The sequence below is a fragment of the Coffea arabica genome, chromosome 4c, assembly GCF_036785885.1.
Source record: "Coffea arabica cultivar ET-39 chromosome 4c, Coffea Arabica ET-39 HiFi, whole genome shotgun sequence".
Taxonomy (NCBI): Eukaryota; Viridiplantae; Streptophyta; class Magnoliopsida; order Gentianales; family Rubiaceae; genus Coffea; species Coffea arabica.
In genome coordinates, this window is record NC_092316.1 from 2,352,187 (window position 1) to 2,378,332 (window position 26,146).

Sequence of the window (26,146 nt, forward strand, 5' to 3'; positions counted from 1 at the left end):
TTAAAAAGTTTTCAGCAAGCAGTCAAGGAAGTGAAACTGGGACTGGTAAGAAGTGAAATCAAAAGAAGAATCCTTCTGAACGTAGTAATCGCCCCCATTAATTGATGCAAGCATTATTCCTAGCAATTTCTAACTGCTGCAGCACAGCACACCACCTGTACTTGAACCAATTTCTAACTGCGGCAAATATTGCATCTAGTCTAATAACGATACAAGGTTATGCTAACTCTAAAATAGTTGCTAAACATTGCAGCAGAGAGGTCTTGCTGTTTGCTCACAGAATGTACGAGGCACTATACGAGAGTATTGCAGGATCACACCATTAAGTGAAGTGTGTGCTTCGGATTGTTCTCTCTCCCGAATGTCCTCTAGCCATACACCTCTGCAGAATAACAGTGAAATGACCACAAAATAAGAATAAATTCTGCATATTTTGACTAGCATTTGATCAGTAATTGCTCAAATTTCTCTTGAAGCTAATGTCCCATAATTATAGAACCCTTGTGCTGCAAAGAAAATTATATTAGTTTTGCTTTAGAAATCGATATCCAATTGCATTTCAGTACCAGATACCTTAGCAGATAAATCAGCCGAAGCACCACTAATCAGCTGGAAGAAATGCCATCTCAATTTCTTGAAGCGTCTTCCCTTTTGTTTCGACAATATTTTTCCTCACAAAGACAACTGCGACAAAGCAAAAGGTGCCGAAGGCTGCGTAGAGAATTTGCGGGCCAAGTTGCTCCAGTAACCGCAAAAACAGCAGACCAACAAAAAAATTTATGACCTGATTATACATTAAGAAACAATCAAGTACCGAACTTAAATGAAGCCACAGCTACTGCAAATGCCAAATATGATCATACATAAAAATGCTTCAAATTATTCTTGAAATTTACCGTCAGCGAAGTAACAGGGCAGTGTGAGCAAAAGCTTTCTTAACAGCATTCCCATTGAAAAAACAACAAAGCAGAGCATGAACAATCATATGTGTAACAGGTGAGAGCATCATTACCCAATGCACGGCCATACAGACAGCCATGGCCTTTTCCCTAATTCGGGCTGGAAGTATCTCCGACAGCAGCAGACTAGGGACTGGGCCAGCACCCAAAGAAAATGTCAACACAAACCTGAATAAACAGCATCACAATCAGAAAAAACAGCCTGTCACCTGCACTTGGACACTATATCTTAAACGGTCTGAAAAATAGTCGTTCATTTCGTGCATTACTGCCAAATAAAAATAGCAATTCAAAATTTCAGCTGGTGGGTCATGTAGGAAAAAACTCCTAGAAGGGCTTTTTTTTTTTGACAATCAAAAAGGGTTATTCAGTTGTCTTTGGCTCCTGGTTACAGTCTTTGATGATCTTTTAATCCATAATCCTGCCGCTGCACAGGATCGCAGGTCATTCTTGGTAGGGAGCTCATGGAAGGGGAGCCACAGGAAGTCTCTGCTTCGGGGGTTTACAGTCCAAACACACTTGTTAAAAACTTAATGCTTTTAGTTCACGTCCATTTACAAGATAAGTTCTCTTCATCACACTGTAAAGCACAAAGATTCTTACAAAAAAACTAAAATAGATGTTTAGTTCCAGAACAATGTTTAGTTCCCACTAGGTTAGCAGCTACATACACTTCTGTTCTTTTTTCATTATCACAGATTTTATTTTCTATTCCCTCTCTGGTCTTCTGGAGGAGTTTCAAAGGAAGCTAAAAAACTGCTCATTTATTATTGGTAGGTGCAGTGAAGTGCTGATCATCGCATTACTTAGATGCTTTTTTTTCTTTTTTTTCTACAGCAGCTATTGAGAAAATTACTTACAGAAGCATGCCACCAACTGATAGGTAAAGCACTACAGAGCCTGACAGAAGTGAACTTGCTCCAATGACTTGGAAACCCATGGATACTGCCTGCATAAATAAGCAACTTTAGAGTTCAAGAAATATCATCACGACTAAATCATGCGCTTTTTGTGAAGCTCTCCCACTCCATGGCAATATCATCACGACTTCTAAAAATCTAATGGTATGACATCCAACGAATCAAGCACAAGCAAGGATGATTTTACTTGCCATGCCTGAGAAACTCCAAAGTAGAAGCCCCTTCCTTCCCATTTTATCCATCAAAACCATAGCAATAATTGAGCCTGATAAAGTTACAGAGGTTAGAGAAGAGGCCATTAAACTACTTAGATAGTTTAAATGCATTAGACTCCTGTACCTGATAAATTTACAATTCCTACACATATATTCGCAATGTCTGAAGGAACACCGGCACTTGTAAAGACAGTTGAAGAGAAGTAGAATACAGCATTTATCCCAGACAGTTGTTGCAAGGCAAGTAGTGTGGAACCGAGAAAAACCACTGCCAAAAACAGAAGGTGATGGTGTAATTAGTAAAAGAGCAAGAAAATGATATTTTTGATTGTCAGTGGGAAAAAATGCTGAACAGAGATTGCAGCAAGAGAATTAATTGTACCTCTAACATGACGACCAATAAATAAATCTGAAAACTTAACAGTATCAACCTCATCCCCCCTATCTGACTTTGTTAATTCAGCCATTGCATATTTAACATGTGATGCTCCAAACAGCCTCTCAGTGTTTTCTTCAGCTTCAGCCATTCTTCCTCTCTGAGGCAAATGCAGGTTTGATTAAAAATGAACAGAGTTGGAAGGGATTTTCGAAACAAGATGATACTATTAATAAAACAAATAATCAAGCACACAAAAATGGTCTTTGCATCAATGTACAGAATTAATCTTTTGCAAATTTCATGTTTGAGAAAGGGAATGAGAAAGATACAAAGCATCCTTAACAATGAACTATACACAGTTAATACTATCAGATGCTGTATCCACCGGAAAACAAGAAACCATGTTTTAATGTATGAGAATAAAAAAGAAATAAGCATATCTTGGTCAGATGAAGACATTTATTAGCTGGTATTTTGAATACTAAATTTCACCACATTTATATGCATTGCATGTTGGATATTAAAAGTGACAACATCAATACTAGGATAGAAGGCTGCCCAGTTTTAGAGACAAATCGCGTTGATTTAAAAAGCAATGTATAAGGGTTGACAAGATTAATTGTATGGGCATTTTTGAAAAAATATCACTGCAAATTCACCAAATACATCCCTAAGGATATTAAAACTTGCAATAGCATTTCATATAAGGGTATGAGCACCTTAAATAGCCAATGAGGACTTTCAGCACAGAATTCCATTAGAATAGCAAGTAATGCAGCAGGAAGGGCAGAGACCCAAAAGCAGACTCGCCACCTGTGCACGTCATTAGACTAAATTGTTAATTAAAACTCTACATCTCTAATCATTGTCTTAGCTAATTTTGACACAAAATCAAGACTGGATAAATAGGTTTAACAAGAAAAATGAGATTCATATGGGTTTCCACTATTAGTTTATTCAAGTTTAAGGAGAAAGTGGAAATGTGTTTGTTTACCTTTCTCTTGCACATAGGAAAGAGGAAACATTAAATGGTTCAAACTTTCTGCTTTAGATAAATGCATACAAAATCTCGGCGCCCAAAAACAGATAAGAGCGCTAAAATCTTAACAAAGTGAATGTCAAATAATCTTCTGGCCAGGTGGTATAGCAAGTCTAATAAAAGATAATCATAGCAGAACATGTTCAGGATAAAAACACAAATTTTTGTCCGTGAACATTCATTGCTATTAACTTTTCAGTTGACCCGGTAGTTATATAAAGTAAGCCCGTAATTTCTTGCCCATTGTGGCACCATTGACGAAAAGGACAATCTGTTGGCACTCTAAAAGTAGATAAACGAGAAAGGCAGATCTTGTAAAACTAAACGACACGTTTCAGCATTCATGTGAAGCATCTTACCAACCCATGACCTCCTTGGATGGAATCCCAACAAAGAAAGAGGCCATCAGTCCAAGGCATGTTGCAATCTGAGTGCAGCTCCCATAAGTGCCTCTTACAAAAGCTGGCGAAACCTGCTCAGATTTATCAACCATAAGGATAATTAGTGTCTGGCAATAGCTTCCCTTAAAAGTACAAAACCATCTTGTTTGATACCTCTGCCACATAAAGAGCTGCTACAGGAGGCCCAAGACCCATCCCCATTCCAACAAATAACCTTCCAAGAAGCATGCCTCGAAGAGTAGTTGCGGTTGCACTGCAAGTTTGTGGAACATAGTTCAGGTTCAAACAACACAGGATATCATCATACAACTTAAAAACATTAAATAAAAAAAAAAAACCCCACACACATAAATAAGACAGAAATTTCCTATTGTCAAGCCCCTTCTACAGCTTGAGTCAGTGGTGCCTACTAGTTTGATTGCACTATATTCTCATCTATTCCACACATCTATAGTTGAAAGAGTGCCCACTGAGGATTGACAGCTCAATACTGGGAATATCTCCATTTTGTCCCTTAGAGAAAGGAATTGACAAGGTTTCCATATGCTATCTTATTGACTCAGTTAGATGTAATTGGCATACGGTATACCTAGTGATTGTATTTACCTCTCTCGTCAATGGTACAATTCAAATTGATGCATTATACCACAACAAAAGTAAAAGTAAGTGAACAAGGAATAGAACTCAATGCTGTTTCTTTCAATGTAGTGACACCCCCGCTCCATTTTTGGTGGTGAATCACCCAAGTTGATCACTTAATCTTCAAAACACAAACATTTCCAAAAGCCTTACCATTTGATTGTGGCCTCTGCTGGAAGGTAGATTTGATTATATAAAAGCAGATGGGAAGTTTGAAAATGAACTAACAAGCAGTTAAAGACCGTCTATCTGATTATCATATTGACATGAATACTAGACAGCGAGATGATCTACAACATAATAAGATAGAATGTGAGAGTGCAACGGAAATTCAGAGATATTAAAGCTAATTTGCCAACCTATTTAGGTTAGCCCAGCATTTGGTGAACCCATCTTTAAACGTTGTGAAATGCCAAAAAATAGATTTAGTATGACTGTTAAGTATCACTTGTCAAGGTCGATTGCTTTCCAATTGCCAAGCAACTGACCAATAAGATGTTTGTGTACCTCACGGAAGCACCAATGATCATTGGTAAAGCACACAACTGGAATGCCCTGCGACGCCCAACGCCATCTGCTGTCCAGCCACTGAATAATGAACCAATAAAAGCACCTCCCAAACACGCACTCACGACCAACCCTGTAAATGGGGTTTAAAAAGAATAAAAAAGAAAATCTCATGAGATGGAAATTCAAGAATGTTAGTTAGTCAAACAACAGTAGTGTTCAAGACCAAGAATTGAAATTACCTTCAGCCAGGGTACTTCCTCTGAAGCTGAGGTCCAAAGATATGCTTTCTAATGTGTCGTTAACTATCCTGAACAAAAAGAACAGCATTAAAGAAGTGATCATCATGCAAAATCACGCATAAGAAAGCATGAAAGATGAGGCGGTATAAATACCCGAGGTGATAGCCAAATAGGAAGGATGAGAGAGTTGCCACCAGTACATGAGGCAAGGGACGTTTCCAGGAGGGAAGTCCAGCTTCTTTTAAGACACCACTCGGTGATCGGCCTAAATGTCCCAATATCAAAATTCGCTCAAACAATGAGAAGGAATTAGAGGTTTCAGGATTCAGGTAGGAATACAACTGAGTAGGAGCACGGATTAAATTCCATTTCTGTGATTTTGAAGCTGAAGGTTACTAAAGCTTAAAAGAGAAAAATGTACCGAGGCTGTCTTCTGAGGCGTTGCCGTTGAGACGCTCTTTTGACGAGATACGCTTATAGGTTGAGTACAAGTTGCGTTGGCGCCCCCACATCACTAAAATCTGGGTTATGCTATGCAAAGAGAGAAATAAAAATGCTAAAATTTTACCATCAGATCCGAAAATATAAAACTGAAGACTCTTGAATCCAATGCATTTAATCCTTTCATATATACTCACCTTTCGAGAAACCAAAATTCCAATGGCTCGATGGCTTTGGCGCTTTCAGATGATCTAGACAGACGAAACAAGGTATCATCAGCCTTGTTTTTCTGTGTTTGTATGATCTATGTATAATATACTGCTGCGTCGCATATAATCAAAATCAGAACACTCGCGAGGTTATGCAGCCATATATCGTCGATTCACGTACAATTTGGAATAAAGTTCAATTGGATAAATTCACTCGTCCACGTTCGTAAGCCAATGCAGATAGATTGGAATTATACATAACATTGTAGAAAGAAAGCGAAAAAAAAAAAGAGGCTTGAAATATAGAGACAATGAATGGCATTAGCATGCAGGTGGAAAAAGAGGCGACTTGTAGTGGAGTGACGTACCTCTACGGTTTTAAGTGCGGCAGTAATGGCTTTTGGCTCTATATACATGTGCGTATCGTTGAGTTTAAGGGAAGAAAATGGAGGAAATGAAATCTCGACCAAATGATAGAGACGGGCTGAGAATGACGGGGAAGACGCTAGCGTGCGTGGCGCCGCAAGATAAACATTAGCGGTAATACTCTCTCTCTAGCAGTAGTATCTGACTACTAAGTCGAGGGGGCAATTGTGCCTTTTTCCTTTTTTTGGTTGGACAAAGTTTCATTCTCCCATTCTTATAGAGATTGCCGGTTAACTTTCTGCATCTCCCTGAATTGATGACCGACCCAAGTCTCGCTCCAGTTCCGGTTGTCAAAGCTGGTGCCAACTGTGCCGTCATCATTAATTACCAACATTAAGCATCCCTTTAACTTCTCAAACTTCTAATAGATCCCAAAAATAGTTCCATGGATCAAGCAAACATATATTCATCGAATATGTTCTTCTATGCAAATCATAACAATTTTTTTCTCCGTGTTTCTATCTCATCAGTTTATCGCTGCGATGCGCTTCACAAGTCCTTTCACCTCCAAACTCTGATGTCATACGCCTTGCTTGCATTTCAAACATTTGGTGTGCATATCTCCTGGTTTTTATCTTGCGCTTCAGTCTTATTGAAAGTTACAAGCTCTTGAATCTCCAGAGCACCAAGGCCTCCCGTTCAACACCAAAAAAGAAATCATTCATCTTGCTTCGCAGTTCCGACGAGGCATCGCGCCTAAGGCGTTGAACTACCACGCCTCTTCGGTCCTATGTATGGTCTGGGACAAGGCAGCTAGCGTTCGAACTCAAGATTTTACCTAGAAACAAGATAACCAATTCTTTCAAAAAATTGGAGGCCTTGAGAGAGGAAGAAAAAAAGTTGCAGAGGACTTTGGTGAGAGAAGGAAGAGACTCAACGGAACCATCCGTTTTAAGAAAATAAATACTGCACGCGGAATTAGTATTTAATGTTGATAATTAATGATAATTGAACATCTTACGTGGAATAATGTTAGCAGTTAATGATAATTGTACAATTAGTTTCTGTAGCTGGAAATACATGGAAAAGAGAACAAGATACGTGACCGACCCAAAAGAGAGTAGTCCTCCTCGTCGTCCATCAAGAAAAGAAACACAATAATGATCCTTCTTCTGTTCTCTTCCCCCCAACACACACACACACACACACACACACACACCCTACTTCTTTCTCTCATCTATATTTCAAAAGATGACACTATCCCATTTTGATAAAATCTTGAAAGCACAACCCAAGTCGTTCCCAACTTTATTCATTTCCGTCTGAAATTCAAAATGATAACAAAGTCAATAGAAACAAGTGATTAATGTACAGCATTGAGAAAAGTTGACTTCAGTTCTACACTTGGATCGATGAAAATTTTATCGATGCTGCAAGTCCAGAGCAAAACACTAAGCTTTACGCTGTACACCTTTAGACCAAAATAACAAAATGGACAATACAGTCAATACAGAAGCGCGCGTTACATTTCTTCATGCAAAACACAAAAAGTATATGGAGCACAAAGTAAAACAAAACGAAATCTCCTTTTTGCTGACTTGTATACGAAATGTATTGTTGCCTTTACTACAAACATTTACTACAAAGAAAGTATAGCCGACGGAACAAAAGCAACCATCAAGCAGCACCCATCGTCGAACTCATTACCTGGATCTGCATGCAAAACACAAGCAAGTCGAAGTCCAATGTATTACAACTCCAGAACACAAGGCAGAGAATGCTAGTTACAGACTTGCGGTGAAGAACACTACAACGTGAACGATGAGATACCTTATTTACAAGCAAGTTTACTTGTTCCCTATACATCTCCTTCAAGTCAATAATGTCGGCACGGAGTTCTTCCAACTAAGCAAAATCATTAATCGCACAAGTTAGCATATAACTAAAAATAAGAAGAGAGCAGCGGTGTTCTGTAAGCCCAATACATGAGAATATAATGTTAGCATATACTGCCGCTGATAACTAATGCTTAAGTTTCTCGTTAAATATTGATGGATGTTGCAACCGTACATTAACAACATCATCCCAGAAATGTCAGGATTTCAGAGCCGATGTAAGAATTTCCTCAAGCAAAGGAGGCATTGGTAAAGTCCATTCACTACAAGACCAATCTCAAAACCCAACTACGCCTGTGAAATTCTAACCAATGCATTCGACCTTCCATACCAAAACTATAGCTTGCATCTCATTTTTCACGCAGAAGAAACAGAATGGAAGTTCCATCTCTAGAAAGTTACCTCAAGAAAAAGCACCAGAAAAATTGTATTCTGTACCTAATTTATATTCAAAAGTCAAAAAAGAACAGAAATGATCTACCTCCTCATCACGTTCACCCATTAACTCAAGTGCCGACGAATGTCTTCTTCGCAATGCCTCTAGCTCCGCACGTAAGCCAGGCAACAAGGCAGCTTCAGTCCGTAATTTTTCGCACTGCCACATACATATTTAGTGTTCAAAATAAGAGTATGATAACATAGAAAAACAGAAGGGAGGGAGGGGGGAAAAAAGAAAGTTCAAACACAAAACTCACCTGGGCAGTCATTTTAACCAACTCCTCGGCTAGGGAATCACGAATTGATTCCATAGATGCCTAGAAAACAGATTTTAAAAATGTAATTAAAGGGCACGGTCGAACCCCCCATCCAAAAGACAGTCAACAATAAAAGTGAAGACCAGGTTCAACAAGAATGGTTTTTATGGCCATAAACCTTCCAAAAATTAATTGGGGAAATGTTCCACATACCAATCGAGACATGTATGAGGCAAGCTCGCCTTCCTTTTGTCGCAATGCAGACTCAAAAGCTCCAGGTGTCATGCTCTTTATGTAATATGGACTCAAGGATCCCTCACCCTGATTTCTGCGTTCGGACAAATTTTCAGATGAGTCTAAAGATGCTTGTAGGATGTAGCTTTCCTCCATGCTGCTCAAGCTGCTAGCACTTGAAAGCTTGCGAATCAAATTTCCTGAAAAATATGATCAGTATTTGCTTAAAAATTGATTAGGGGCTCATTCACAAATGCTGTATACTTTACTAGGAATATAAATACCATTTTCTATAGGAGGCATTTGCTTTGTTTTAGGGCTTTGATCTGATAGAACAGAAGATTGAAGCCGAGCTGCCCTTTCTTGATCCAATCGTGCTGCTTTCTCTTTCTGCAGCTCCTGTCAATCAACCTAATCATGAAACTAGCTCATGGGAGGAAACTTTCAGGCAATACAAATTAAAAACCTATATTTCATCCCGCTACAAATTTATCTGGAAGTGTACCAAGGATACAGAAATTTTATGAATATCAGAAAAAGATCTTTTGCAGCACACAGTTCTAATTTTTTGTAATTGTCAAACATGAAATCACAAATAGAGAACTCTCAGGTTGACAAGCTTGCTAGCACTATGCAGAACATGGTAGAAATGCATATATTGACCATGCAGGTAACGAGTTTATTTCTTCTTTATATGTTCCTCCTGCAGCAGCAAATTTCTGCAAAAGCACTAACAATTTTTACAATGGCAATAAAAATCAAAACAGAAAAAAAGTCCGTATTAAAGCTGACTAGTGGCATTTATACTATTGTACCATGACTAGTAGTATGATAACTAGCAAGGACAATGATTGCTCTGACAATTAAAAGCAAATACACTCTCCCCATTAGGACTGCCTTTCCTCTCCCAAGTCCAGCATTGTAGACTAAACAAGATCTATAAAACATAGAGCTACCTCTCACACTGTAGCAGTTCATGTACATGCCATTCCACATTCCTATATTCCCAATGACACATGTATGAAGACCTACTTTAATGCAACTAAACCTGCAGAAGTCATAGACAAAAAGCAAAACCCAGTGTGGTACCTGCTGAAGAAGTTCCTGTTTTGTCATTGCGTCTTGTATCTCCTGCTTGTGTTTCCTCCTAAGCTCTCTAATTTCTTCTTCAAGCTGGTTCACACGACCTTCATTTGTATCAGCTTCCTCCTTTAAAGCAAGATACTCTTGCCTATTTTCTGCTGCCCTCTGTCTTTCCTTTTCAAGGGACCTTGACAGTTGTGTCTGTTCGGCTCTGAGACATGATATCTGCAAGCCACTCCTACTCTCAAGTACTATACACAATACACGTGTATTAATAACTGTAAGTGAGAAATAAGATAACCTGAGCTTCAAGAACGTTTATTCGAGATAAAGTTTGAGATAAGCGTTCATTAATTGATCGCTCCCTTTCATCTGCAGCAGCAGCTTTGGCCTCTGCTTCCTACATTGAATGCCGGAATTTATTTAGTAGTCTTTCACATCAAATGCCAAAAAGTGCAGAACATAGACCATTCTGAAGACCTGAAGTCGCGAATTCAAGGACCTCTCAACTGCAGCCCAAGCTTCAGCCTTTCTGGCAGTAGTTTCCTGCAATTATTGCAGGAAGAAGTCAAGCCATGAAAGCATCCAAACAATTAGATGTACATATCCCAAAATTTCCAAAATCCTTATGGTTTCAGATGTAAAACCTGTATAGCTTCAATCTGCCTCAGAAGAGGCCTGGTAGATTCAGGTACTTGAGAAATTAGCTCCTCACAGCGACGCTCACTAGCCTAGACACAATAGCATCATCGAGTCAGTAGGAAACCTATTGCTCAGGCAAGAAAAAGCTTGTCTATGTCTGAAATACAGAACTCCACGCATGCGTGAACCCACAAAAACACGCACACATACCATATACACAGACAAGAGAGGGGCAGACAGAGAAAAAGAGAGAGAGAGAGAGATTAAATATCTAACTTGATATCGCTTTTGAAGATCCTCAATGTCTCTCTGCAGCATGTCTTCTCTAAAAACTGCCTAAAACACAATTCAGTAATTCATTCAATGGAGCCCAGCGTCTTAGCATTCCAGGGATTCTGGAAAGATGATTAAAAACATGAACACTAGGAAAAATACTTGCTGCTCTTTTCTGCTCAGAGTTTGTCTTAATTCTTCAATTGTTTGAACTAGCATAGCTTCACGCTCCTCAGCTTCCCTTAAACGGCTTTCCAGTTCAGTTCTGGCTTCATTGTTAGCCCGTGCTTCTGCTAATGCCTCAGCTTCTTTTGCAGCAACCAGAGCATTCGTGTAGAATTCTTTTTGGGTAGCAAGCTCTGCTTGATGTTTTTCTATAGTTTCCTGGAGTAGTTTCTCGGTTGCGGCCTTATCCTTCTTTATGCTCTCTACTTTGTTCTCTTCAACCTGCAGGAGGCTCAATTGATTAACAACTATGAAGCTCAAAATAAGGTATCACAACACAAGCAGTCATATTACAGAAGCGCCAGATTAGCAATAAACAAGTGAACAAGCAGAGACTTGTGCGCATCAAACTACTGCTTCCCTGGAAGAATAATCAACATCCCATTGCTAGGTAAATCAATAAGGCGCCACATCAAATTTAAGAGAGAAATAAATGAAACATAAAGCTACAACCTACAATGACACCCACTAACATATCAACAATGATGATGCATGCTACAATTACTCTTGCAAACACGTAACCTGAAAAGGAAATATAACCAATATCAGCCCCAGTTTTCCAATTTCCAAGTTTCTCAACAACCTTCGACGGCTCAGATATAAAAATTGAAAAAAAAAAAGGTTATGGCAACCGCCACCCACCACCCCTCACCCCAAGGAAAAAAAAACTGTTGTTGATTGAAACACCTTAATAATAAGAAGCAAATTACCTCTAATTTAGTAAGCAATCCTTTCTTCTCTTCTTCAAGCTCTCTTACCTAGCTTTCATAAGAAATGCCAGAATTGTTAAAACTAATGCCATAAGACCAACATAATCAACCTTTTACAGCTGAAAACCAAATAAGCATACCTGTGCTCTCAATTTTCTTATTTGAGATTCTTGAGCAGCTTGTTTTTTAGAAAGTTGTTCACCTGAATGAAATAATTTAAGTTGCAATCAGAATTCCCCAAAGTGCAACTTTACTCTTTTAGAACCACATAATAAAACACTCCATTGCAAGTTCAGATTATACATATCTGGGTTTATAATGAAAAGGTAGGTACAGGATTAAATCAACTGTACTCCACTAACGCTACTTTTTATGCCTGCTTGTTAAATGGTCAAACCTTCATCCATGACTTGTTTAATAAATTCATCTTTTTCCTTCAAAAGAGCGGCAGCATCACTTTTTTTAGTCTGTTCTCTGCGCAGTGTATCCCTTTCCTTAGTGAGAGCATAAACCTGAAGTTGTACATAACAAAACACAAGTACAAAAAATAATAACGCATTAGTCAATTAAGAAGCATATGTATGATGACGAAATTAAAATTATATCAAGCACTATCAAGGCTCAGATTGGCAGAATTCAGGAGTCCATCTCTACCCTTGCTTAGGGAATAACTGAAAAGATCAAACTATGCAACATTGAAAGTCAAATTGGAAATGGAACTTGAAGATGACAACAAGCTCACATATGGATATGGTGATTCTTTGCAAGAGAAGGGAAAGGGACAACAAATATTTTTCAAAGAAAAAACAGAAAGTTTAGTAAATACAGACTTGCATTTACATTAAAGACATACCTTCCTCTCAAGTGATGCTACCCTATTATGGTACTCCTCCCGCAGAGATTCAATTCCTTCTTCATTGAATTTTCTCTAGAAAAAAGAAAAAAGATTTGCTATCACTTAAAGGAGGGGAGGAAGAGAGAGAGAAAGAGAGCACTGAAGGCTCAGGTATAGACATAATCATAAATTAAAGTTGCAATTGTGGAATAGAAATAGTACAAAAAGAAGAAATAGCTTCACACCACCCTAATAGGTGCCTGGTAAAATTGAATTTGTGCTGAAAAAATATTTAGAATTGCATTCTACCCAAAAAATGTAAATTTTCTTTGGAACTATTCTCAGTGTTCTTAAGATTCTTGAAGAAATTTTTTTTGACTCATACATACTTTAAGTAAATAATCTATTTCCAGAGTCAATATTCATGTCACTTATCCCAAAAATCACTTGAGATCAACTAACTCAATTTTGAACTTTGTCCTAGAATTGATAACAAAGTAATGTTGCATCCTTTCCAGAGATTTTCTTTTGCCTCCCAGCCCCACCCCAAACCAAAAAAATTTGATAAAAGAGGAAAAAGAAAGAAGCAATACCCCAACCAGACGGTATATTTGTCCTTACAAGATAAATTTTCTGGACATACTTATGGATGTGCCCTGATATTAGGTCAACAATTTTATTCCTCTTTCTTAGGTTAAATCTTGCAGATATATTGGCAGACATAATTTCTCATTTAGTTTAATGGTAACATACAATTGATATATTGCTTTATGATGGTTTACAAATTAATATTTTAGCCTAATAAAATTTATAAATCCACACAAACTGCTGAATAAAATCCATTCACACAGGACTGTATATATGGTAGCCCTCAGTTGAACATTCTGAATTTGGTTGTATTCTAAGAAGAATTGTACGGATAATTTAAGAAGCAACAAGAACAACTAAGACATTACATATGATGAAATAGCAATACAAATGGCAGTTTATGTATCAAGTGCTGCTGCTTGTGATGACTCAAGAATTACTTTGATGGTCAACCATGAACCATAATTGTATATTCCTGGTCAGTATTAAGTACACAATATACAGGGATTGTAAGCAAGGGAAAGAGAATGCACAAACAAGAAAGGAAAAGAGAAAACAAGCACAATTAAAAACCAAAGGTATACATGCTAATGACACCACCACTTACAAGTTTGTAATGACCAAAGAAAAATATACTGTAAGAATGAAATAGATTAAGACATGGACATTGAAAAGGTATACGTACCCTCAGATCCTCAATCTCACCCTTTAGTTGCTCATTTTCATTCATCAATTTTGCAATTTCATCAGCTTTTGCCTGGAAAAAGACAGAAACAAAGTCATTGGATTATGGAATTGAAAAAAATTAGCACAAAAGGTTCACATCTTCATGTGTCATGCCTATTCAAGATGCTGGAAAAGGTTTAATTAGATTGTCAGTAAGATTATTTCATGCTGATTGGTATGGCCAATAAAAATGCATCAGAAAGCCTTCTTGGTCAAAAGCACGATCCAAATATTAAATAGTAAATATTTTTCTCTCATAAACTACAAATCCATGGACTTCAGTATCCTAATGATTTTAGTTCCAGAAATCAACCCATCCACTCTTGGCTGGAGCAAACCGCATATCCTACTCCTAATTACCAATTCTAACTTTCCCATTATCTCCAGGCATTGACAAACATAACAACTTTGCCAAAAGTGCAGCAACACCATTCTGCACCAAGAAAAGTAATAGGCCAGTGGGGAAATATAAATACCTGAGATTGCCTGGCAGCTCCTTGAAGTGCAGTTTCCATCATTTTCATCTCCTTCTTCACCTTCTCCAATTCAGTTGAATCAGCAATACTGGATGAGTTGCCACTTGAACTCAAACGTTGTTCTTTTGCATCAATCTCATCATCAGCTTTCTGAGTCATCTCAACAGCTTCAGTTGATTTTGGTTCAGAGACCATATCTGCCAACTCTTGCGTATGATGAACAACGGGAAAGTTTCTTTCCGAGGATACTTCTGCATTTTCAGACACATATGTTGTAACAGAATCTGAAACAGCAAGCTCTACACTTCCTGAATTCTCTGTTATCACATCTTGTGCTTGAAATGGAAAAACCTCCCCTGCGACCTCTCCTTCCAGTGTCCTCTGGTCCTCTGTGCTCTCCTCCACAGCACCAATATTACCCAGTCCATCCAGTACAAGGGCTAGAGCTGCGGCTTGATCTACAGATTTCATGGAATTGGGTTCCACTGACTCCGAGTTTTCAGAAGATCCTTCTGAGCCTTCCTTTAAAGGTTCTTCTAAGCTCTCCCTGGAAGATTTTTCTGAGCTGTCCTTTAAAGGTTCTTCTGAGGTCTCCTTCTGAAGTAGGTTAGGTGAATCTGTTTGCTCTACATTTTCAGCATTTGTCTCAGACACTTCAACAGGCAATGGTGATGAATCAGTTGCCGTTTCACTAATTTCTGCCGCAGGCATCTCATTTTGCTCTCCACTTAAAGTTAGTCCTTCTTCAGCAGTAACTGGATCTACAATATCATTCTTTCTTTCTTCCCTCACTTCAGCATGTGCAGTTTGTTCTACTCCAGATTTGGTCGAGCCATCAGGCTTGGCCAATTCTTCATCTATCATAGGAGATGAGAGAATTGATGATTCAGGTTTTCCAAGAGGATCCACAGTACTAACCCCACCTCTTTGTCCCATGAAGGACATGACGGGATCAAACAACGCTTTTCTATCAGTAGCTGAAGGCCATAATCCTGGAGCTGATAAAACAGTGACCATAAAATAAAATGGTTGAGAAATCAAGTAAGTCCATGAATTATCTACAACTTTTGTCAAATTATAGCATGTCATCTTTATTCTGAAATTATATAACCAAAATATCTTAAAATACAGAAACTTGCGGCTGATGCCTCCAAACCATCTATTTTACTCAATTATGTAAGAAGTATTGATCTTACTGATCTTACTCTAATGCGAATCCTTATTATGCTTCTTTCTTCCAGTCATTGCACTCAAAAGTTGTATCTTCTAATAATGAAGTCCATAGATTCCACGTTGCATAAAAAGTTGATGTTAAAAGTTTCTTCTTTTATGGAGCTGTTTATCCCAAGTCATGACCAGATCCTCCATTTGCCATCAAATTCCTTGTAAGTTGTAAGGCCCAACAAACCCCATGTTTCACACATACATCTTTGTTACTTTTTGGGTTCTATTAGTTCTTCAATTTATTTTTTCTCTTTGCATTATCTTTCTTTTTTGTTTCTTTTTTTTTTTATTTCTTGTTTGGGAGGGAGGGGGTTTGCAACCACTCCAATTGATCCACTGAATAACATCATCAGAAACCATAGCGTTTCATTAATGTCTCTGTGCCTTTAATGTCCTTATGTAAATGGTCTGCACACATAGCAGCTGTACTTCAATGAGAATGGTAAACACTAGATGGTTTTAGCCCAAACCATTGATCAGCTTGGTACGGTATAAATCTTTTTTTTTTTTTGTGTGTGTGCAAGCGGAAGGTCTCGATCCGGGGACTTCTTACTTACACTCCCTTTCCCATACCACCCAACCCATCCCCCTCCCCCACCAAAATCATCACCAAGGTTAATTGCATCTAACTCGTGAGGATACACAACTCTAAACAGGAAATGCCAGATATCCAAATCCACTTGCAAACATTGACAGGCATTTTTTTTTTTTGTTTTTAGAACTCTCCCATAACTGTTTAAATTTCGTAACTAAGCTCATTAAGTAGTGACACTAAACAATAAAATCTAAAATCACATTAATAGCATACACGCACTGAACAGAAACAAATAAAAAACATTAAGAGATGCCTACTTTCGTTGCTGCTGCCAGTGGTGCCATCAGATTTCTCCTCAAGGCCCAGAGCGCTATCGAAATTCTTCTCGATATTCTTGACGCTCTCACTGACTTTATTCAAGGCCCCGGCGAGATCCAAGCCCGATAGGGACACTTTCGCGCCAAACCAAGACATCTTCAGAACGATTCAATTGCCTCTACTCTCAAATCACCCAATCCATAAACCTAGAAAAACAATCAAAACCAGTTAGCAAGATCAATTAAGTTCACATCAAACGGAAAAGTAATTAACTTGCACAAAATTGGAATAACACGTTAAAGAAAAGCAATAAACTTGCACAGAATTGGATCGCTGAGATCCAATACCAATTGTGTTATTAACAAAACACAACCTAAGACATAAAAGGAAGTTTAGATTAAACCTGAAGGTTTTGCGAATCAAATTGGGGTTCAGTTAACGTGGGCGCGGCGTCTGGGGACCAGAAGGCGGCGAAGGAGGAGGAGGAAACAATGAGTTTAATTTGGAGTAGATTGGGACCAGAGAGCTAAAAGAGGGAAAATGTAGGATGGAAAAAGGGATCGACACTGAGTTGGAGCTGCCGCTGCCTTGTGCGGTGCCTGTGCCTGCTAGTTTAATCGGTGCCAAAAGTTTATTTGCAAATCGAAAGAAGAGTAAAATTGTGGGATGAATGTGCTGTTGGTGCTCAAGAAGGTGAAACGGGGCAGGATCGATCTGTTCTCTGTTCCACACCAACTTCTTCCTGTACTTATATTACCTTAGCGGTGGAAGGAAAAAAAATAAAATTAAATAAGCCAGGTTAGAGTTTTATGCATTTTAAAAATACACTATTCACGTACAGTATTTTTTTTAAAAAAATTATCTCAAATAATCTACTGTTAAAACGCTTAAACCAGCATAAAAGTACTACAGTATTCACATACATCACATAAAAGTACTATAGTATTTTTTTCAAAAAAATTATCTCAAACAATCTAGAATCCAAACATTCATCTTTGCAAACAACATTGAACCAAATTTTTGTGGGTGAAAAGGAAAGGATTTGATTGGATGGTAAAAGTGCTATAGCATTTTTTTCAAAAAATTATCTCAAATAATCTACTATCCAATCACTCGCTTTTACAGGATAACATTGAACCAATTTTTTGTCGATAGATAGGGATGAGTTGGATTGAATGGTAAGATGAAAAAGATTTATAAGTAGGAAATTCTAAATTTAAGAACTCCCACTTGCAAACAAAAAATTTTTTCTTCTACATTGTCAAGTTATAATTCTTAACATGTGTTCCTAATTGTGTGTCAATTCCTTGATTAATTCGCAATTTCTCATTAATTTGAAAATTGATGAATAAGTTGAACATAAACCACTATCATACAATAATAATAATGTATTACTTTTTCTTTTTTGGCACACAGTAATGTTAGTAAAAGCACAAAATACTCGTGATCATGTATTGAGTTTGGATTTGAATTTATCATAAATAAGAATTACGATAATATTAGATTGAATGAAAGAGGCAATATAATTTACCAATTACTATTTTTTTTCCAGTAACTGAAAGAAACTCACACACGCACTCAATTAGAACAAACACGGGAGTAACCCGAAAGAACGACTCGAAGGCAATATAAGGGGGACCCACAAAAAACACCCATCCAACCAATTGGTGACAAGAAGGTACTCTCATGGACCTTAAATTCAAAGTGAAGATCCCACGATCTTTCGATGTGGGATGGTGACCCAACCCACGATCTTTTTTCATCATTTTTGAAATTACTATCATTTTATAAGCAAACAGTATCATTACAGGGACGAAACATCTATTTGCTTTGCAAATTACTAATTTGATTGGACAAAAATGTAGACCATATCAATACGATCTAGATTGGTATTTCTCCCAAAAAAAATGATGTATTAGTATTTAGCGTTAACTCAATATGTGTCATCTTAAAAGGCAAAAATGCACTTTTCAACCCCAATGTTTGATCTATTAAGCAATTTTGTCCTCAAAATTTTACATGAAACACATTGCATCCTCGAATTTTGCTTAATTTTGGTCCATTAAAGACAATGTCACACAGAATGAAAGGCAACTTGGATGGAAAGTTGGCACATGAGTCAGTTTCTTCCATCTTCACTCATTCTCTCTCTTCTCCTTTCTTCATCAAATCCTAATTTTGCAACCACCATTGTAATCTCTTCGGTCCTTAATCTATTAGAAAATGACAATAACAGACATCGGGGAGAAATTGATCTCAAAAAATGAGTGGCAAAAGTTTTGGAACTTGGATGTTATCAACACTCTTCTACGTTTGTGGACTGTAAACAAAGTTAACAACTCGTTGGTTTGGTCAATTCCCGAGAAGAAGGTTCGTCGGTTGTCCCCTATGGGTGGTAAGAAATCTTTGTGATATGAACATACTACTGAAACTATGATTTTAGCTGACTAATTTTTTTTTTAAAAAAAAAATGTCGTTGTTTTGTTTATTTAGAGACCCAATAGGTGCAAGTATTTTAGGTGCATTAATAAATCAACTTGTTCACAGGAAGAGTTCGTATATGCAAGTCACTAAAAAAGATGAATAAGATCGAAGAAAATGTTGAAAAAATGCGAAAGAGGGAGAAATTTTGAATTAGTATAGTTGGAAATACGAAAGAAATATAATAGAAGGCAAGTTGCTATTAAGTCCAGAGTAGGGGTGCAAACGAGCCGAGTCGAGTCGAGTTTTGGCCTTATCGAGTCGAGCCTTAACTTAATTTCATCGAACTCGAACTCGAGCTCGACGAACTGGTAATTTTCAAGCTCGAGTTCGAGCTCGAAAAAAATAAAAAATAATTATTTTATTTTTTAAAAAATAAATAAAATAATATTTTTTCTTAATAAATAATAAAATATTAAGGATATTTATGTAATTTTACTATTAAAAATAAAATTAAAAAAAATAAATATATATATACTCGAGCTCGCGAGCCGGCTCGCGAGCTAACGAGCTTAATGTTTTGAGCTCGAGCTCGAGCTCGACTCTGGCTCGAGCAGCTCGAGCTCGGCTCGAGCAGCTCGAGCTCGATCGAGCTCGACTTGAGCTCAAATCGAGCCGCTCGCGAGCGGCTCGATTCGTTTGCACCCCTAGTCCAGAGTGATGTTTTGCTATTTTTGCAAAAGAAGATCAGAAAATAGGTTTCATTTATTGTGAAATTGAAGTTATATTTTATAAAAATTGACCAGAATTGTAGTTTTAAAGGACCTATTTTGTTTGTAAAAAGTTTGTTCTGACATTGTAATTGATCTCCCCAAATTTCTTGTCCTTGTTCTGCAAGGATTTTTTTCCCATTTTGCTGGCTAAAATACGATGGTTAGCACGATATGCAACTCATGTCCTAACTTTCTGTTCAAGTCGCTTTTCATTCTATCAATTGTGCTTAATCAACCAAAATTAAGCAACTTTAAAGATACAATAATGTATTTTGTGTGAAACTTTAAGGACGTAATTGGTGGTCTAGAGACCAAACATTGGAGATGAAAGGTACATTTTTTCCCATCACGAAAATGTCTTTATCTGTTTTCTTTTCACCTTTTTGAACCAATTTTCAATTTACTCTACCATACAAATACGACACATTTCAAATCGTTGGAGCCAAAAAAAGATTCGCCTTTAACGCTCTTCAGAGTTCAAAGTCCTCCCTCACGTTCGCTGCATCAGCTACGGTGGGCGACGATCGATCGCAGCTCATATCACCACCGCCATCCACACGCTCAGCAGCTGAATATTCATCAGGTTCGGAGACCAAACTCTGCGTCTGCGCTAACTCACCTTTCGTATATCTTCGCCAACAATAAACGTTCCAATCTCTATCTTCGCGTTCATTTACGAAGTTTTAGCTGCGAAATTCCTGAAACTATTTGTAATTTACGATATTTTTCAAAATCATCCACGATCTTTACATGTTTATCGTTGTATAGTTTGGTAGGTTTTAATCATTGTTACCGATTTTAATTTCCGGCGTGTTTTAGAGCTGAAGATACCGAACGAAGTCAAATATTTGGTTTGAATGGAGACAGAAGCGAAAGGCTCAAAGTTTCCGTCGCATAGTTTGAGTCCGTCACATAGTCTTCTTAAGCGGCGAATCCACCGCAAATCTCCTATGGTGAAACTAGAGACTTTACCTGAAGGATCAAATCTGCCGCGGAAGCGAAAGACTTCCTCTTTGTCACTGTTATATCCGCCTCCTCGTCCGCCATTAGCAATACTGTAAGGATCTTTTATGCTATATTTTTTTCTTATTTAAGTAAATGAGTTGTTATTACATACTTTCTCTGCGTTAAGAAATCTTTTAACTTTTGTTCGGAGGTTGTTAGTTTATCGATGACGAATAAATTTGTTGAGCTCCTTATACTGCAAAAAAAAATGGGGAATGAGAATGGAAATGTCATGCGAGGACAATTCTCTTGCTTGTTTGTCTAAATGGACGAGTAAAGAAAAAGCACTATAAATTAGATTTGTTAGAGAAAAATACAGTTTCTTGTGGAAGGGAAAGGAGTAATATTGTCTTAGTTTAGTTTAGTTTCTCAGGATATACTGCTGGGTGGAAAATCAAAATATCAAAAATAAATATCGCCTACTTTGATGGTGAGCACAATGACAAAAAAAAAATTTTAACTCCTGGTTGTAAATTAGTAAATATTCTCCTCAATTTCAAGGACAGTGGATAGTGTTGAAGACACTGTATTTGGACATTTGCGATCAAATTCAAATCAAAGAATTCGCTTAGTATTCATAACCTGACTTTCAAGCTCCAGAATTCAAGTAGTAAAAAATTTTCCAAAAAAAAAAAGTTGTTGATTTATTTTACTTCTAATCCATTTTATGCAGTCATTCTTTTGCTTTTGTTATACCTTTTTATTTTTACTGGATTCATTCAGCAGCAAAATAATTTTTTGTGCAATGTGAAAACATATATGCTGAATCTTAAACCATATCTTTGCAGTCAGCAATTGTAAATGTGCTTCCATCTCATGCAATTTTAAGTTGTCAGCTTGAAAGAGTTCATACATCTTTGACTGACAATTTTTATGCATAATTTTTCTCTAGAAAGCCCAGTCCAAAGATAGAATTTGATGATTTCAAGTTGAGAGGTGAAATTCCTGCGAAGGAGAAGCACTGTAAGTGCAAACAGTCGAGCTGTGTAAAGATGTAAGTGCTTCTTCTTTGCCCATGACCTTGTTCATGTTAAAGGAGTCATCTAAGTGATATTCTACTAAATTCTTCCCCTTGCTTTTCACTTGTCTCTCTGCCAGAAAATTTTCAGTTCTACATCTAATTAAAGTTTAGAGTATCTCACATTTTCCATAAGCTGGACCATTAGATTGTATAGACGTGACATTTCAAGTTTCTGTCAACATTGGTTGTATTTTATGCAGAGAATGACAGATAGATGAAACAAAGCAGTACTAGATGGAGAGCTACTACCTATTTGTCTTGACAAACATGTTTTTAAGATGTTTTACCCAACACAATATGTCTTAGCAAACACCTAATGCATTTCACTTGATCGGTTAGGTACTGCTTGTGTTTTGCATCCAGCAAATACTGTGATGGATGCAATTGCTCCAATTGCCAGAATACTTTTGAAAATGAGGAAGTACGGCAGGCTTCTATTGGACTCATTTTACAGCGTAATCAGAAGGCTTTCAGGACAATGGTTGTTAGTAGTCCAGAGTGTTCTCAGGACAGTGAGGTAATGTTTTTAGCTTTATCCAAACAAATAATCCTTTCTAACATTATAGATTGTCTCTTTTTAGCTATACGAGCTGCTGAGTTTTATTGCTGAGAAGTTTGTAATATTAGTAATGGCATACTTTAGTGTATCAATAAATCTACTTATTACTGGCTTTTCAGTGGTGGTAATTGTGATCTAAGTGTTAAGTTTACGAAATCATGTACAAGTGAATATAGTAGCTTATATCCCTGGAAAAGCTTCAAAATTAGCTCTGACTTTTTCGTTGTGAATGATATGAAATAATTCCAATTGAGTAAGCTCTAAGTTTTACCAGAAAACGTATGGTTTTTGTGTGTTTTCCTATTTGAAGGGAATAATGCACCCAAATGTTAATGTTTTCAAGTTATCTTTGTTTTCAATTTCTAAGTTTTCTCTATAATAATAGACAATGATAGCTACATAGGAGAAGAAACCATGGTGATAGCACAAATTCAACTTATTTTTAATTTTTTTTCTGACCTCAAGGAGATGCTGTAGCTTTGCATCAGCATATTACAAACTTTTTTTCGTGTGCAGTGTAAAATAAGATTGTCTACCTCATGACATCTGGACATTGCTCTGAAGTTTCTGTCTTTTCTTCTTCTTCTGCCTTTTTTTTTGCAGTTATTCTTTAAAATATTATGCAGTTGGCCCTCATTAAAGTTGGTTATAATGCCTTGACTTTCTTAGGAGCCCTGTTTGGGTTTTCTGGTGTAGATTTGATCATTATTGTATAGATAAGTTAGTGAATCCATCTTGAAAGGTTATTTTACATTGATACTGGAGATTTATATCTGGCTGTATATTAAGGAGAAAGGGTCTCTGACCTCTTCCAAGTGCAGAATGGAAGAAAAAATGCTTTAATTTTGGTCAGGTACATAGGCTGCTGCTGCAAGAGATCACGGTGCATTCAGGGGTACTGTGAGTGCTATCGTGCAAATATCATTTGTTCAAAAAATTGCAAATGCAAGAACTGCAAGAATTCTAGAGCATATGAAGAAATGTAAGCTCTCTTTTATTGAGAAATGCTAGCATAATAGCTTTCTTTTAGCAGACAAATCCTGCCATGATTAGTGTTGTTGTATCCTCTCACACAGAAGCTCAAAAGAATCAAAAAAGTTCGAAGGCCATGGGAACTTTCTTGATTCACATAAGGAGGAGCAGCTCGACTGTACGCTTCCACAAAGTTGGCCGGTAATAACTCAAACTGTCTTGGATGTTTGATTGAGGAATTACAAGCTTTTCTCTGCGTATAACATTGACTTTAGTTAGTGGTAAGGCATCATTAGTTAGCAATCAGCCAACAATTGGAAATTAAAAGTCCTTGCTAATTGTATGTCCATCTACTTACAGTAAGATTACCTTTACTATGTTCCTGTAGAAGCAACTAAGTTTTGGCTGATTTCTTGGAAACTTGAGGGCAGGGATGAAGCTATAAATTTGACAAAGAGCAACATGACATAAGCTTTAGATAGATTTAAAACATGAGTTACTGAAGTTTCCACTAGAACTAGTTGCAAGTTTGACAAGCAGAAATTTCACTAGTCCACGTGAAATTATCTAATACACTATTGATGAGAAAATTGAAAAAGTCCAGGTTCTAATTTAGCAATGTCCGCTTCTAAGGAGGACATTTTTTGTTCTCTTACTCTTGTTCAACTCTACAGAGCCATGTCCAACTATTTCAAGTCCGCTAGACTGATCCATTTCTTCCATGATATGTTGTCAACTTCATGATCGCTTAAAACATTTGCGCGGCTTCTTCTTTTCCTTCCTCTAACTTATTGCTTTACCCCCTTTAGCAGATTTTTAGAGAAGCAGCACAAGGTCCTTTGAACTTCCACTTCAGGTTTAAATCTAATTCCACTTAGCTTGAGATGGGGGAGCTGAATATATTGTGCTCATTCATTTTTCAAACGGTACTAATTGGTAATGCTAATCTGTTGAAGATCCTTGTTGGCTGAAATCATTCAGCTGCAAAACTTGATGGAGTTTTGTGAATTATTGATCGTAACATCAAAAGCTGTTAATAGCCTTTCAGGTCAGTTTCACACGTAAATGTTCTTCTATCAGTGGCATGCAAAACTCCAGTTTTACTTCCCTCTCAGGTTGCTTGGTTTTATAAAATGCATTTTTATGATGTCAATCATTCATTATGTTTTGAAAGGAATTAAGGTTTTGCGTGGGAATTATTACAGGTCTTGCTGTTGCTTTTTCAGAAAATTTTACTTTATATCGCTTGTTTGGCCAAAAAAAATTATGCATTCATTTATTTAAAAAGCCGTTTTTCTCCGATAGCATTTAAGTTAATGAAACTATCACTGTTCATCTGCTTGTCAAATCATACTCTGATTCCTAACTTCAACGTGAGCAAGAGTAGTCGCGATTAATGTTGTGAAAACTTTGGAATTACCTCCTGTTATACTCGAAAGCAATTTTAGACTCTCACTAATATTGGAGCATTTTCTGTCCTATCTGCACTCATCGTATCTAGACAAAGGAAGTCCTCTCAATTTGGAAAACCTGAGTCACGAACAGATAGTGAACAGTTCTTCTGCGCAAATGGAGAGCCAGGATGAACGATCTGAGAATCAGGGATCTAAGCAGGACAACAATGCAAGTCTAGCTCAGATTGACGTGCGCTGCCAAGATTCCACCTCTAATGCTATCATACTGACAGAGAGGCCAAGGTCACCAGAAACTCTTCACTTGATGCGCAACGAGAAAGATATGTCGTTGTATCCAGATGCTTCATCCGATGTGGCTTTAAATCAGGGCGGCTATTTAGATGTTTACATCGAGCGGGAGAAAGTTGTACTCGTAAAACTCCGGGATTTCCTTAACAGCCTCATCACTAGTGGAAAAGCAAAAGGTAAGGTTCTCGCGCCCTTGAACAAGAGAGTTAATACCATCAGCTTGTATTGGAAAATTGTGTGCTGGCCCCCTTTCCTCCCATCGGCCCACCCCGCCTCCCCACTACTGTCCTCTCCCTAATAGATGCCGTACTTCAGATATTTGATGTCTTTGCTAGTGGATTATGTTGCTTGGAAAAGGTGGTGTAATGGGCATTCAACCACTTTGTGAGACGACAGAATTTGTAAATGCACTTATTTCAAGTGCAGTATTTTGCAAATGCAAATACTTGCTTTCTATGTAACTTCCCTTGCTAATCACCACATGGTCCTCGTCAAGGGCTATCATTGGCACCATCTACTTTCCTTGCCAGTCTTATGTTGCTAATATTTGTTTCTAACAAAATTGCAGATTCTGAGTTGTTAGCAGGAGCCAAAAAAGCGAATGGAAGGGAAAAATTTTATCCGCAAATTTGTGTTCTAGAATCAGAAATGGAGAAACATGAAGAAGTGGTTCAAAGCTTACAGCATAAGACTTGGTAAATTCCCCAATTTCTGAAGCATCCAGTGCCATTTTTAAAAATCTGAAATGGGAGCTTGATGAAACGGGTAACCATAAAAATTTGGGCTGTAGAACCTATTGTGTAAGGAACACTACTGAGTACTTCGAATGCAACAGTGTCTGCTGCAATCTGAGTCGGACGTTTGTGAATCGTCATAAAAGTTGTTTAGTTTAGTCTCAACTATAAGAGACGAGGAG

General features: G+C 37.5%; 3 protein-coding genes across 10 annotated transcripts; 1 reads left to right on the forward strand and 2 right to left on the reverse strand.

Annotated features, from left to right (window-relative positions):
- Positions 1-53: 53 nt before the first annotated feature.
- On the reverse strand, positions 54-6,514 carry LOC113742610 (probable plastidic glucose transporter 3). Of its 6 annotated transcripts, none has more exons than XM_072045391.1 (16): positions 6,320-6,514; positions 5,940-6,060; positions 5,723-5,857; positions 5,455-5,566; positions 5,302-5,369; positions 5,060-5,192; positions 4,067-4,166; positions 3,872-3,984; positions 3,193-3,286; positions 2,477-2,630; positions 2,219-2,362; positions 2,067-2,144; positions 1,820-1,904; positions 1,013-1,127; positions 574-784; positions 54-382 (listed from the first exon to the last, which is right to left on the reverse strand). In XM_072045391.1, exons 1-15 carry the CDS (start codon positions 6,365-6,367, stop codon positions 602-604), a joined length of 1,683 nt encoding a protein of 560 aa, XP_071901492.1. In that variant the 5' UTR covers positions 6,368-6,514; the 3' UTR covers positions 54-382; positions 574-601. The 6 variants fall into 6 exon arrangements, 5 of the variants coding, with proteins under 5 accessions (XP_071901492.1, XP_071901491.1, XP_071901495.1 ...); XM_072045390.1 differs by having other exon boundaries at positions 5,940-6,063; XM_072045394.1 differs by having other exon boundaries at positions 5,723-5,822; positions 5,940-5,993; positions 6,320-6,459.
- A 1,153-nt stretch (positions 6,515-7,667) lies between these two features.
- LOC113742608 (golgin candidate 5) lies at positions 7,668-17,502 on the reverse strand. 2 transcript variants are annotated; one of them, XM_027270481.2, is made up of 20 exons: positions 17,180-17,502; positions 16,776-16,982; positions 14,700-15,697; positions 14,183-14,254; positions 12,928-13,002; positions 12,472-12,586; positions 12,215-12,276; positions 12,075-12,122; positions 11,302-11,586; positions 11,143-11,202; positions 10,872-10,955; positions 10,705-10,770; positions 10,526-10,624; positions 10,231-10,449; positions 9,426-9,531; positions 9,121-9,341; positions 8,908-8,967; positions 8,694-8,807; positions 8,148-8,222; positions 7,668-8,030 (listed from the first exon to the last, which is right to left on the reverse strand). In XM_027270481.2, exons 2-20 carry the CDS (start codon positions 16,930-16,932, stop codon positions 7,995-7,997), a joined length of 2,952 nt encoding a protein of 983 aa, XP_027126282.2. In that variant the 5' UTR covers positions 16,933-16,982; positions 17,180-17,502; the 3' UTR covers positions 7,668-7,994. The 2 variants fall into 2 exon arrangements, with proteins under 2 accessions (XP_027126282.2, XP_027126281.2); XM_027270480.2 differs by having other exon boundaries at positions 9,426-9,540.
- A 2,791-nt stretch (positions 17,503-20,293) lies between these two features.
- LOC140004394 (protein tesmin/TSO1-like CXC 5) lies at positions 20,294-26,108 on the forward strand. 2 transcript variants are annotated; one of them, XM_072045397.1, is made up of 10 exons: positions 20,294-20,553; positions 20,790-21,027; positions 21,877-21,969; positions 22,336-22,513; positions 23,377-23,537; positions 23,632-23,728; positions 24,340-24,383; positions 24,484-24,575; positions 25,029-25,406; positions 25,799-26,108. In XM_072045397.1, exons 2-10 carry the CDS (start codon positions 20,828-20,830, stop codon positions 25,927-25,929), a joined length of 1,374 nt encoding a protein of 457 aa, XP_071901498.1. In that variant the 5' UTR covers positions 20,294-20,553; positions 20,790-20,827; the 3' UTR covers positions 25,930-26,108. The 2 variants fall into 2 exon arrangements, with proteins under 2 accessions (XP_071901498.1, XP_071901497.1); XM_072045396.1 differs by having other exon boundaries at positions 20,295-20,553; positions 21,868-21,969.
- The last annotated feature ends 38 nt before the right edge of the window (positions 26,109-26,146 follow it).